A 13193-nucleotide genomic window follows, 5' to 3' on the forward strand; every position below is an offset into this window, starting at 1 on the left:
ATCCCTTGTCCCAAATCCCTCTCCAGCTCTCCTGGAGCCCCTTTAGGCACTGGAAAGAGGCCCCAAAATCTTCCTGGAGCCTTCTCCCCTCCAGGTGAGCACCCCCAGCTCTCCCAGCCTGGCTCCAGAGCAGAGGGGCTCCACCCTCAGAGCCTCTCCGTGGCCTCCTCTGGGCTCTCTCCAGCAGCTCCACGTCCTGCTGCTGTTGGACCCTGGGCTGGAGGCAGCTCTGCAGGTGGGGTCTCACCTGAGTGAGGCCAAGGGGCAGAATCCCCCCTCCTCTGCTGCCCATACTGTAGGGAGGCAGCTCCTGTTTCCAGGATTCTTTTTCACATTTCTCAAAATTTTAGTGGTATTGGGTTTTGTGACTCATGTAAAGTTTCATGGCATGGACTTTATAGAAAAGATTTCACTTCTGAAGAAGTCAATTTACAGAGAAATTCAGTTTTAAATTGCAACACCTGCTAATTGAGTGGGTTTTTTTTTAATAATACATATGTTGTTAATGCTAGTTTACTAAAAATTTAGACAATGAGCCACACGTGCTGATAACAACAATTTGTTGTAAGGTTCTTAGAGAATCTGTATTACTCATTTTTTTTAATTTCTCTTGCTTTTTGCCAGTCACTATCACTTTAAGAGCTCCTGTTTGCTCAAATAGCAGCTATTTCTCTTGCACAGCCCATGGTAATTATCGCTGGGGGGAAGGAGAGGCAGCAGCTGAAATCCGAGCACACAAGTCTCTGATAACAGTTTTGTCCTGTGAAGATGAATGATGTGCCCTCTGCTTTTTGTCTATTTTTTACATGGCTTCAGAGCAGTTGAGCACCAATATCACAGGCAGAACAAAGTCATACACTGATAAGCAAAGGGAAAATAGGCTTTTCCAATTCCCTGAAGAATTTCTCTTTTTTGAGGTGTTGTGTTTCAGTTTAAGCTGCTCTTGTTTGATTCTTCAGGGGGGAGATAGCACTTACCTAATGAAGCTGTTTGCTGTATATATCCAGCTCACTGCTCAGGGTTGATCTTTCTTCCTGAAAATACAGATCACCCAAGGACATGACTTTTTTGGAGCATGTTGGAGCAGCACAGTTGGATTCCAGCCCTCAAGGAGCTGAGATGGGGATCTGAACATGAAACTTAGCATTTGATAGGACAGGGGAAATGGCCACAAGTTGTGCCAGGGGAGGGTAAGGCTGGATATTAGGAAAAAAATTCCTCACTGAAAGGGTGGATGAGCATTGGAGCAGGCTCCTCAGGGAAGAGTTGAAGTCACCATCCCTGGAAGTGTTCAGAAAAGGAGGAGATGTGGTTTAGTGGGAATGGTGGGACTTGTTGGAATGTTGGCCTTCATGATCTTGGACGTTCTTTTACAAAATTAATGATTGTGTGATCTGGCCCAGAGTAATACACTGACGTGGGGTAAAGCAGGGGCTGTTTCTGCAGACAGGCTGCAGAGCAGAGGGTCTACAAGAGCTTCCAAAGTGGCTCAGTGTACTAGCAGGAATATAGAGCCAGTCCCCAGGTCAGACCCTGCATGGATTTGGGGGTTCACAGGGATTTGACCCATTAATGTCTGGAGTGCTGCGGTCAGCCATGACATCCAAGATTTGGGTAAATCCCCAAAATCTCTCTGCTGGCTTGCTCCAGACAGAGCTGTCCCCCTTGGTTTTGCTGTCCCTCTGTCCAAGCTGCAGTGGTGTACTCTCCCTCCTCCTCCCAGGCAGGGCAGGTTGCACGGAGGAGCAAAGGCTCACAGGAGACAGTGACCTCTCCACTGAAACAACCCTGAGCAGGAGCTGCACCTTCACTTAACCACAGGTCTGTAGCACACTGAGAGGATGTAACTGTGCTGGCAAAAGCCTTTCAAGTTGAGGCAATGCTTTTTATGGAGCAGTAAGTCCATGGCTCAGTTTTGGGTAGTTCCACTGACAATTAGGTGATACTCCAAAGGAGAAGGGATGCATTACATCACCAGCATTCACGTGGGAAACTTCCCCAAGAGGATTTCTCAAGGCCCTGGCAGTGAGATGTGGTGAATGTACAGAGGATTGGAGACAGCAGACAAGCCCAAAAAGATCCATCTCCAAAGTGATGCATCTGCACAGGGACCAGATCACTGGGTACTTGGGACGTGCTTGATTTGCTGTGCCTTCTACAGCAGGTCTGAAACTAACAGCTCCTGGTGTAAGTGCTTCCCAGGACCTGCTCCTGCCCTGCCCTCCACATCTAACATCATTCCAGTCAAATCATGTCTTGTTATTTTGGAATTACAGCCCCAGTATCAGACGCTATGATCATGTTTAACTATTTATTTTGCTGGTTTACTTGTTTTGAAGCAGAGTTCCTGACTTCAAACTGCAGCCTGGGAGGCAGCTGAGCGATTCTCACTTTTGGGAGCACCTTCCCAGTTTCAATGGAACTGCTCTGACCTGGCAACCTACAAAGAAGCAGCTTTTCTGCTGGTTTGGGGCCTCCTGCTCTTCTAGCATTTTTCCCAGTTTCAAGCAGGGTGAAAAAATGTGTTAACTGCCATTTTTAAATGGTACCAGAAATCATTTTTAAATTATACACTGTTTTGAAAATGCCAGATAATGTTTCAATTAGAGCAAAAATATCTGGGCTCCCGTCTGCAGCTCTGGGACCCCCAACAGCAGCAGGACTGGAGCTGCTGGAGAGAGTCCAGAGAGGCCATGGAGAGGCTCTGAGGGTGGAGCCCCTCTGCTCTGGGGCCAGGCTGGGAGAGCTGGGGGTGCTCACCTGGAGAGGAGAAGGCTCCAGGGAGATTTTGGGGCCCCTTCCAGTGCCTGAAGGGGCTCCAGGAGAGCTGGAGAGGGACTGGGGACAAGGGCCTGGAGTGCCACAGCAAGGGGGAATGGCTTCCCACTGCCAGAATGGAATATTGGGAAGAAATACTTTCCTGTGATGGTGGGCAGGCCCTGGCACAGGCTGTCCAGAGCAGCTGTGGCTGCCCCTGGATCCCTGGAAGTGCCCAAGGCCAGGCTGGACAGGGCTTGGAGCACCTTGGGCTAGTGGGAGGTGTCCCTGCCCATGGCAGGGGTGGAATGGGATGGGCTTTAGGGTCCTTCCAACCCAAACCAATCTGGGATTTCCATCCAAAGAAGGGAAGAGGCAGTTTCAGGGAGCAAGATAAAGCTGGAGCTGCCAGTGGGGTTTATTTGCTGGTAGCTAATGCAGAGCAGATAATCCAAGTCTATTTAGATTTCCTTCCCTTAATGTCCTCACATCTTCTCCCCCGCAGCTGCTGGCTGGAGCCCTGGTCTGTCTCACAGGGTGGAGGGGTTTATCTGCCACCTGCTTTCCATGGATTTGGCCTGTGAGCTCTTTCAATGCTTCCTGCAAAATCTCCTTTCTACCCTTAGTTCCAGTCTGGGCATAGCATTATGTCTTTTTCTAAAAGATGGAGAGAAATACATGGAAACCCCCACTGTGTGTATGGGGTTAATGCTGGAGCTCAACTTTCAGCTCTGCTGGCAGAAGACACCTCTTCTGAGGATATTTAACCTCACATTTAAATCCCTGTCCTGTGCATCACCTAAACAGGTTGGAGCTATGATGTCTTCTGTTACTGAGGGATGTTAAATAAATCTTGGTGCAGACTGGGCCTGGAAACACCCAGTCACACATTTAGAGGCCAGAAGTACCCTGAGTGATACAACAGGGAAAGCACCAAAAGAAGTTAAATGCAGAAAACATGAAGCTGTTATAAAGTAAAGTGAATTTCCTCTGATATTTCAGGATTTAAAGATTACTGTATATCTTCTCCCATGTTCATAATGTCTTTATTTTTATTGAGTCTCCCTGTGCTGTTGTATCCTGTGCTGAGGAGGACATGGAAGGTTTTTTAATGCTTTCATGTGGATATGGAAGAGCTGCTCCAGCTCCTGCCTGCTCTGAATGATGTCACTCCATGTCCTGGGCTTTCTCAAGAGCTGGACTGTCCCAGCATCAATATCCATTACAGGAATTAGAAAATAAATGAGTAAGAGAGCTGAGCAAAGCTAATGCTACAAATAAGCCCTGATAACTTCCATCCTGGATTGCTCCTGAATTTCAGAGTTGCTCAGTCAAAGCATGACTTGTGCAGTGACACTGATGACAAAGCTTTCCCTAAATAAATCCACAGGGAGCTTTTGTGGTGGGGGCTTCCTTCCTCCAAGGGGACAGTGGGATGGGGACAGAGGGGGTCCAGGGACTGCCCAAGCATCCTTCCCCGTGGTGTCTCTTCCAGGAGAGGCTGCTGTCAGGCATGAGCCAGGTGGAGGGGAGTGATTGCTCAAATTCCCTGGCAGGGGAAGAGAGGACGTTGAGTGACACGATAAGTGGCAGTGTCAGAACACAGGGAGAGATGCTCCGTGACACAGAGCTGTGCATCCCTGCCTCACGTCACTGAGGAGGCCCAGGGCTTGCTTCAAACACCAGACAGGCTCCTGGAGGAAAATTGCCCTCCGGCTGTAGCGCACGTGGGTCCCAGCTCTGGTCCAGCGCACCTGGATTTGAGCTCAGCTTGTTGTGCTCATCTCACACTCCTGCCCTTCCTGCTTCCCAAAGCATGATCAGCCTTGGGAAATTCCCTCCACATCCCAGGATGAAATTGTTGAGTGTCCAGCAGATCCAAGACATTTCCAAAAGCAATGACATTCTGACTCTTCATTTTTTGTCCCCCAGACTTTTTTGGCATCATGGATAATAAAGCCTGCTGTGTCTGGGATACCACCTTTAACACGTGCATGGAGCAAAAGTGCTGCCATAAAATACAATTGCCTTGTGCTGAGTGGAAGGTGTTTTTTGCCTTCCCTGCTAAACTGCTGCAAACTGTTCATTATTTTGATTATTTTCAGGCTTATGCTTTGTTAAAGGCAGGAACTTCAGGGGGAATTGGGCAAACAGCTCTTTGCATCAGTGTCATTATTTCTCATTGTGCCTCAAGCTGCAAGTGTTGAATGTGGAACTAAAAGATTTTTTTTCTTCTCCCTTTGCAGGTAAAAATCTCTACACCAATGAATATGTAGCGATCAAACTGGTAAGTAATAGCTTCAGGTGTCTTTAAATGACTTATACTTCATCTTCAAAATTCAGACTAAAAGCAAGTTTTTCAGTCTGGGCTCAGTGCTGCTCCCACCCTCAGCTGGGAATGACTTGTTAAAACTAAGCAAAGTTCTTAAAAGCACTAAAAGCAAGGAAAAAAAACCATCCTTCCGCCTTTGGAAGGTTTTTGGTAGCTAAAGGATCTGTAGCTGTCTTAGAGCAGTGAGAGCCTTGTTCCTCTGCCCAGGTCCCAGTGAAGGGCTCTGGTAGTGGGTTTGCACCTCCTGCTGCTCCATGGTTTAAACCTTTCCATTCAGGACTCCATGAATTCTCCAGCTGTCAGAATGTTTGGTTAGGAGCATGGCACTGTGCAGCCTGGTGGTCCATGTTTTTGGAGCCAAGAGGCAGGAAAGAGGGTGTTCCTTTGGTTAAAATTCCCTGGGGGAGCAGAGTACAGTTGGGTCTGGTGTGATACTGAGAGACTGCAGACGCAACAGGCAAAACAAGATCCAGCCTGGTGAAGGTCACTCCTTCCTCTGGCTGCCTTGGGTTGCAGAGAAGGTACAGTCTCATCATCTGTGGAATCTGGGAGATGGGGAACTCCCTAACTTGCAGCTCTTCCACATTTATAAACTCACAGCCCAGTAGTTTGTGTTCAGACCTTAACTTTTCCTATCTGCAAACTCAGCTTTCATCAGTGCCTTGAGGTTTCGGATTCCATGTCTTCACCTGATGTGCTGAGTTCTCATGTGAACACTCTGTAAACGTCACCCAAGCCCTAAAATCTGAAGTTAAAGTTGTGGTGCTATATTGACACTGCAGCAAACCCCCCAGTTTGCCCAGTTGATGCTATCTGGCAAAATGACAGGAACCACTCTGGTGACAGAAAATCAGGATGGATTTGGTGTATTAATTGTGATCACATTTGAGTGCCTCACATTCCATATCTCTGGCATTCCCCTTATGATGTCTAGTAGATGAAAAATAATTACAGCTTTGCAGGAGGGACTTGATTTCACACCTGTTGGCAAATGTCAGAAGATGTTCCCTAAAGTAAATAAATAAATGCCTGCACAGGAATTCAGGAGCATAGTATCCCAGACTGGTTTGAGTATCCTGGAAGGGATCTTAAAGTTCATCTCATTCCACCCCTTGCCATCCATGGTGGAACACCAAGGACACCTCCCACTATCCCGGGTTGCTCCAAGCCCCATCCAACCTGGCCTTGGATTCTTCCAGAGATGGGGCAGCCATCTCTGGGCAACCTGTGCCAGGACCTCACCACCCTCACAGAGAAGAATTTCTTCCCAGCATTCCATCTAACCCTGCCCTCTGGAGTGGGAAGCCATTCCCTGTGTCCTCTCCAGGTGAGCACCCCCAGCTCTCCCAGCCTGGCTCCATAGGAGATGCCCTTGATATGGATGCACATCAGAAAGCAGAATTGTTGCTTTTAGACCACAGAACATGTGCTGTGTACACAGACAAGGTGTTTTATTGAGGCAATAATGCTTCTAGTTTGCTTCCACAGGTAATCTCACAGAGCTGTTGCATTGGAAACCATAAGTTAAAACACAGCTGTACTAGTCCAAAGGGTGCTTTTTTCTCTCAGAAAAGTGGCTGCAGTGACACCTCTCAGTAACCTGAAGCTTTTCCATATGGCAGGACTCAATGGCATTGCCTCATGGCTGCCTCAGTCTGACCTGTTTTTCTGGTCACATTCTTTCTTCATTTTTCTTACTATTTTTCCCCCCAAATAACTGAGTGTTAAAGCAGTTACTCTGCGCCACTCTCCAGTTTCATTTGCCCTGTTGTGATCCAGGCTTATAAATCTCAGGTCCTTCTTGTGTGAGGGGCTGGAATTGCCATTGGATGGCCATCCAGGTGTTCACATACATACTCTGTTCTGGAGAAGTTTAAGGAGGAAGCAGTAGGAGAAATGGGCTTTTCTTGATCTCCTAATCTTAGACAAAATTCCACAGGAATAAGAATGACTCAGCCTCCTCAGCAGCAAATACATTTATCTTACATGTGGACTTAACTGCTATTTACTTTATCCTTCAAATAATTTGTGGATTAGTGGTGGAGTAGCTGTAAGATGTGCTTATAGGCAACATTTTCTTTTATCTTCATTGTTGGACTGACTCAAAGCACTGCTCCAAGTCCTTCAAGCTGTGAGATCCTCTTCCACCACTGCAGCCCTGCTGTCTCAGCTATTCCTGCCTCCTATCACAGCATTAGAGCTGGGAAAGGAGGGAATTGTGTGATGGATACCAAGAGCCCATCAGAAAGTGCTGTGAAATTCCAAACTAATGCCTCATGGTTTCTTTTTGGGACTCAGCCTACACCTTGGAAAATTGCTGGCAGTGGAGACTGGTCCTTGTGTTGATGGGTGTGGTGTCACCATGTAGCTTCTGGTCCTGCTCCTCAGCTGACTTACTTGGTCAGGGGCATCTGGTTTATTCTTCTGAGGGTTTTCAAAGCTGCACTGCCCACAAGAGGAATTTCTTCCCTGGGAGCAGCCAGCCTGGTGCCATCCAGCTGCAGTCAGAGCACAAGTACCAGGCCATCCCCTCGCAGCAATGATGACGCCGTTGGTTCGAGCTGTGGATTTTCTCTGTTAGGCAGTAGCAATTCAGTTATTTTTACTACAAACACAAAATCTGCCATCATCCCTAAGCCCTTGGCCTACAGGACAACCATCTGTGCTGGTATGATCTTCTCAGAAGCTGCCGTGACTCTGGCAAGTGTCCAGAGCTCTGGCTCCAGCAGCTCCTGATGCACAAGCGGCTCAGGGCTGCCTCCCCTGATTTTGTCATGAGCAGCGTCATGTCCTGCTGCATCAATCCTTCCCCTTTACATGTCTGGATAAATAAACTATTCCCTGAACATGCTGAGTTCCTGTTGCCCTGAATCCCTGTGCTCTGCAGGTGTCTGTAGACCCTCCCTCAAGCCACCAACAATTATCTTAATTTAAGTGTGATTTATATAACAAACTTGTTTGTGTGTTGCTTTGTGCTTGCTTTAGTTGTAGGTTCAGTTTTTCCTCCAGAATATTTTTTCACATTTTGCTGAGTATTTGGTCATTTTTATCTTCTGGAGCTTTAAAACATCAGGAATTTGCTGACCTTGGAGGCCTTTTCCTATCTCACTGATTCTGATTAAGCTGAGAAGTAACCAGGAACATTCGTTTCCCTTGCTGGGAAATGGATGGGATGACTTGAGCTGATGAGGAACAGCTTGGCTACAAGTCAAATTGCCTGAATTCCTGTACACAATTCTTTCTGCACACTTAGAAAGAAGCCTTGACTGTGGAGTTCACACCCACTGTGGACATCAGTCTTACAGGGCAGACTAGAGGTCAACAAAAATTGAGGCCAGTATTAACTCCTATCTCCAGGCTGCCTGGGCAGTTGGGAAACCCACATCCATGCCTATCCCAAGTGCACAGTTTTATTGCAAATGTAATTACTCCAGTCTCTTAATCCTCTCCATATTAACTTTATATTTTTAGAACCTCTGTAATCTTGCACGTTAATGCCTTGATGGATTGTAGGCATTAAGTCTTGGATGTAAAATGCAGATGAGTAACAGTTAATGAATGGGATGGTTTGGGTGCATTGCAGACTTGCCTTTTTTTTTTTGTGTGTGTTTTGTGGATAAAAATAGAATATTATTGAGTGTTTCAAGATGTTTGACTGACAGCTGCCACAAGGAGGGGGAGAGTTCTTCCTTTTTCCCAGCTGTCTGGCTGCACTGTGGTGCTTGCTGTGAGCAACTGTGGTCTGATCTAAAACACACTTGTGTGACTCAACATTTTTCAGAAATACAGGCTGGAGAGCAGCAAAAGCACTGTGGGCAATCACAGTGCCCACAGAGTGAACTGGGGCTTGAGTTTTTGCAACCTTGACTTCCCTCTGCCAGTGTCCAGGGTTGTTCTTCAAGGACCAGGAGCTCTATGGAATGATCCTTGAATTTCACTGCAATGAATGAGCTTTGTATTTAAATGAGGACGTTATTTCCCCTCCAGAGAGCAAATCTTACTGCTTTTTGTTCTTTTCTTATTTAAATGACATTTAATGGTGAAGTCTGTTGTTAGAATTTCAGTTTGGGGTGTTTTAATTATGCACAAATCTTCAAGTATAGGACAGAACTTCTTCCACTCAAACTGATTTTAACCAATTTATTTATTACTGTTCTAGGAACCAATTAAATCCCGGGCACCACAGCTTCATTTAGAATACAGATTTTATAAACAACTTGGAAGTGCAGGTGAGTAAACCTACCTTAAGCTTACCAAAAGTTTTATTAAATTTCTTTAATAAAGGGATTTCCTTATTAAATCAAACACCACCATAGTATTTGTTGTATAACTCTGACTTGAACTTAGGGATCTGGGCCAATTCCTTTTAGCCTCACACAAGTTTTGGAAGCGATTTGGTGAAAATTGGGTCATAATGATGATATTGGGTAATTGTGTGGACCTAAAATGTTGAGCTTATGAGGATTTGCTGATATGGAAATGCTCCTGTAAGTGTGCTTGTAAAAAACAGGAATTGTCAATGGATGGAAAGTTATTTTTGTATAGAACAACACCTCTTATGTAGGTAATCTAAAGTCTAAACCTAGGAAATTGTTTTCATTTTTACTTGTTAAATCATAAAAGCATCCACAAGCCCCACAGCTCCTCTGTGCAATCAGGATCTACAGCAAACAGGAGAAAATAGAGCAGGATCAGCCAAAGGTAGAATTTTTTATACATTTTTTTCTGGCAGTCTCTGATGTCCCTGATGCAGAGCTTGAGTTGTGTCTAACAGTTTTTGGATTTTTCTTCCCTGAATTTATGGTTGTTTTTTAAGCTTGAAGAGCCTTTTAGCATGTGCTGTTTCCCATGCCAAGGATTTCCACAGCCTCGTGCAGGGTGTTGCACTGCTCAGGGAAGTCTCTGAGAAGCAACAACCTTCTCTTCTCCTTCTGTGCATTGATCCTGTATTGACTTCAGGTTTTGACAAGTTTCTTACATTACTGTAGTTTTTTTATACTTCTGATTTTATTTTTCCTGTTTTCACTGAATGGACCCAGCTTCCACCTGCAGAGGATGTCTGATGGACATCCAGAAATACTTTGGTAATAATATATTACCAAGATACTAAGTTGAACTTCTGCTGGAGTTCTGTTGGTGCTTGTGATTTCTGGGATACCCCAGCCTACATGTCTTGTGACACATGAATGAATCCCAGTCTGCTTTTTCTACACCTCTTGGCTCCCTTCCACTCTTTTAAAGATTCTGAAATTATAAAACTGATCAAAATTTGAAGGAGTGGCTTTATTTTGGTCAGATGAAGTATTTTTTAGGTTTTCCCCTGTTCCTAAAGAATTTAAGCTTTCCATCCTGTAATATTTACCCGCTCAGAGCATTCATGGAATGGTTTGGGTTGGAAGGGACCTTAAAGCCCATCTCATTTCACCCCCTGCCATGGGCAGGGACACCTCCCACCATCCCAGTTTGCTCCAAGCCTCATCCAATCTGGCCTTGGGATGAGGCCTTCCAGGGATGGGGCAGCCACAGCTGCTCTGGGCAGCCTGTGCCAGGGCCTCACCACCCTCACAGGGAGGAATTCCTTCCTAGTCTTGGATCTGCAGTCTTGGAGCATTTGTCAAGGGACTCTTGGGAAGGCTCCTGAACAACCTGACTGTTTCCTCTCTGTGTGGTCCCACGGGTGTTGCACACCCAGCTCTCATGAGCTGTTGGATGCCTTTAGCTCTTGTGCTGCAGTTTTGCTAAAACAATTGGAAATTGGCCAAGACTTGACTTCAAGGAGGATGTGAACTGCAATTCTGGTCTCACCATGAAACCTGAAATCCACACAAAACAAATTTTGGTGGAGTCAAGCTGCCGGGAGCAGAGAGGCTTGACTTGGGAAGAGTGCCTGGCTGGAAAAACAGATAAATAAGTGCCAACATTGGGGTAATAGAGGAGCTTGTTCTCAGTGATGTTGCTAGTAATGGTCCTTGCTCTGGAACTGCTCAAACAGCCAGGCTTGAACTTCCAGTAGGGATGTTTGGTTCCTTGGAATTGTCCTACACCTGCCAAACGAAGACTAGAAGTATCCGAACACATGGTGTGCATGACTCAGAGAGAGCAACAGTAGCGTTGCATGTGACATTCTGCTCAATAAATTAGCCAATTAATCCTGCCAAATGACGTGTCTGGCTGCAGCTCCCACTGTTAGCTGGAGGAGGGCGAGCAGAGGGAGCTGTTGTGACACCGCGGGAGCCACCTCGTCCCCTCGGCGGCTCAGCGGGTCAACTGCGTGCGCAGCCAGATGGTCCCAGTGAGCTCTGAGATCTCAGAATTGTCATCACATGCGGCTTTGGGAGAAAAATGAGGGATGTTTTTCCAGTAAGGAGAGTTTTAATGGTGATTTCCTTCATGGATGTTCAGAATAAACATTTTTAAATGTGTTACTCTTGGGTAGCAGTCAGAGGAAAACTTAGGCTGGAAGGGACCAACCTACTTGGCCGGTGCCTGAAGGATGTATGTGGGTATCAATAACCTGCTTCACTTGACATCATCAAAAACTAGTGAAAATAGTCTTTTTTTTTTCCTTTTTCTAAGCTATTCAGTGAAGTTTTGCATTTCCCTTGGTGCAGTTGGACAAAGTAGCAAATAGCCCAGTAATTCATAAGCTAAATCCTGAGATGAGCTGAGATGTTTCCACATGAACAGAGGATGTGATAACTGCCTCTTCCTTTAGCAGTGGCTCTGTGTCTCCCTGTGCCACGTGCTCCATCAGCTTCCATGTTCCAAGACTTTCTGACAGGGCACTGAAGTTGCATCTGTTCCCTCCCAGCAGCTCCAGTTCCTCTGCCTGCCACGTGGCTCGGATGAGAACCCCTAGTCATCTTGGATTAGCAAAGGAGCAGACTGGATTTCATGTGTCTCAGACATCTTAAGATGCTTCTCACTAGATTAAGTGATGGAGCAGGGAGAAGTTTGTCAAAGGGATCTAAACTGTAGGAATGTGGCTGCTCTTGGTGCTTTTCAGAGCTGCTCAATACTGGTGGATGGATCCAGTGGATTCAGAGAAAGTCCTGAGTCAGGAGTACCCAACTAACAGATGTCTCTGATGTGCTGCTTTGGATATTTGATGTTGTCTCTAATGTTTTAGTGCCTTCTTGTTTTAGGGAAGATAAGAGCTCCCCTGTAATTCCCTTCCTCTAACTGGAGGAATGTTTGCGCATAGAAACGGATTTTCGTGACTCTTCCTTGAACATTTCTCCCCGCAGAAGTCGAGCAAGGCCCTGCTGCACAGTGACCATCTGCTAGCTTCTTCTTTCTCACCGTGGAATTAAATATCTAATAACCTAAAATAGTGCTGAGCGCTTTACCTTCATGTGAGCAGCAAAACAAACCAGCAAAGCTCGGGCATGGAGTCAGAGACCTGATGGTCAATCCATAGGGTGTCTCAGGAAAGGACACCTTTCCTTTAGGAAATGTACTTCATTTAGGTTTTAAGTAGTCTGGGATATGATCCATTTGCTCACCAAGGTAATTGAAGTAGTTTTAATAATCTCTGTGCAAACTAGTTGCGTTGCTCTCATCAGTGCTCTAATGCCAGTGTTGTACTGAACTGTTTCCTGATTGGTTTTTGTCCTAAAAGCCACATTGCTCCAGCATCCTGACTGGAGTCAGGATCATTCAAGTCTCCAACACGTTTCTGGTACTGGATAAATCATTTAAGCATGCCATTTGTCCTCTGTACTTTGAAGTTTGTGAAATAAACTGAGTTATTTGTCCATGGTCAAACAGACCCAGCTCCCAGAATGGTTCAACTTCCTGGGCAGTTACCAAAGGACAAAGCTTTGGCTTTGCTTGAACTGCCCCCTGCACAGCCAGCAGCATCCCAGGACCCTCCTGCTTTGGTTTGGGATGAGTAAAATCAACTGCTTTTTCCATGGCTAGCAGGAGTCCTGCAGCAGCTGGGTCCTGCTGGTGGCACACCAGGGTCTCAGGGATTCCATTGGCTGTGTCCTGTGGGCTCTGTTTGCCTGTGGATAACAAGAATGGTCTTTCTGAGTCTGATTCCAGATTAGAAGAATCTAATCTTCTTTTTAGGAGCTGCAAGAAGAAGTCTAGAGGAGGG

At 46.0% G+C, this 13193-nt stretch overlaps 1 protein-coding gene across 3 annotated transcripts in view; it reads left to right on the forward strand.

Moving 5' to 3' along the window:
* CSNK1G1 (casein kinase 1 gamma 1) overlaps positions 1-13193 on the forward strand; it is a 77247-nt gene that overhangs the window by 24353 nt on the left and 39701 nt on the right. For all 3 annotated transcript variants that reach the window (XM_041469019.1, XM_041469020.1, XM_041469021.1), the window contains exons 3-4: positions 5004-5044; positions 9249-9318. In XM_041469019.1, coding sequence (XP_041324953.1) covers positions 5004-5044; positions 9249-9318 — 111 coding nt within the window. The remainder of the gene's footprint in view (positions 1-5003; positions 5045-9248; positions 9319-13193) is intronic.

This window comes from Pyrgilauda ruficollis, unplaced genomic scaffold (assembly GCF_017590135.1).
Source record: "Pyrgilauda ruficollis isolate IOZ18807 unplaced genomic scaffold, ASM1759013v1 scaffold23, whole genome shotgun sequence".
NCBI classification, from domain to species: domain Eukaryota; kingdom Metazoa; phylum Chordata; class Aves; order Passeriformes; family Passeridae; genus Pyrgilauda; species Pyrgilauda ruficollis.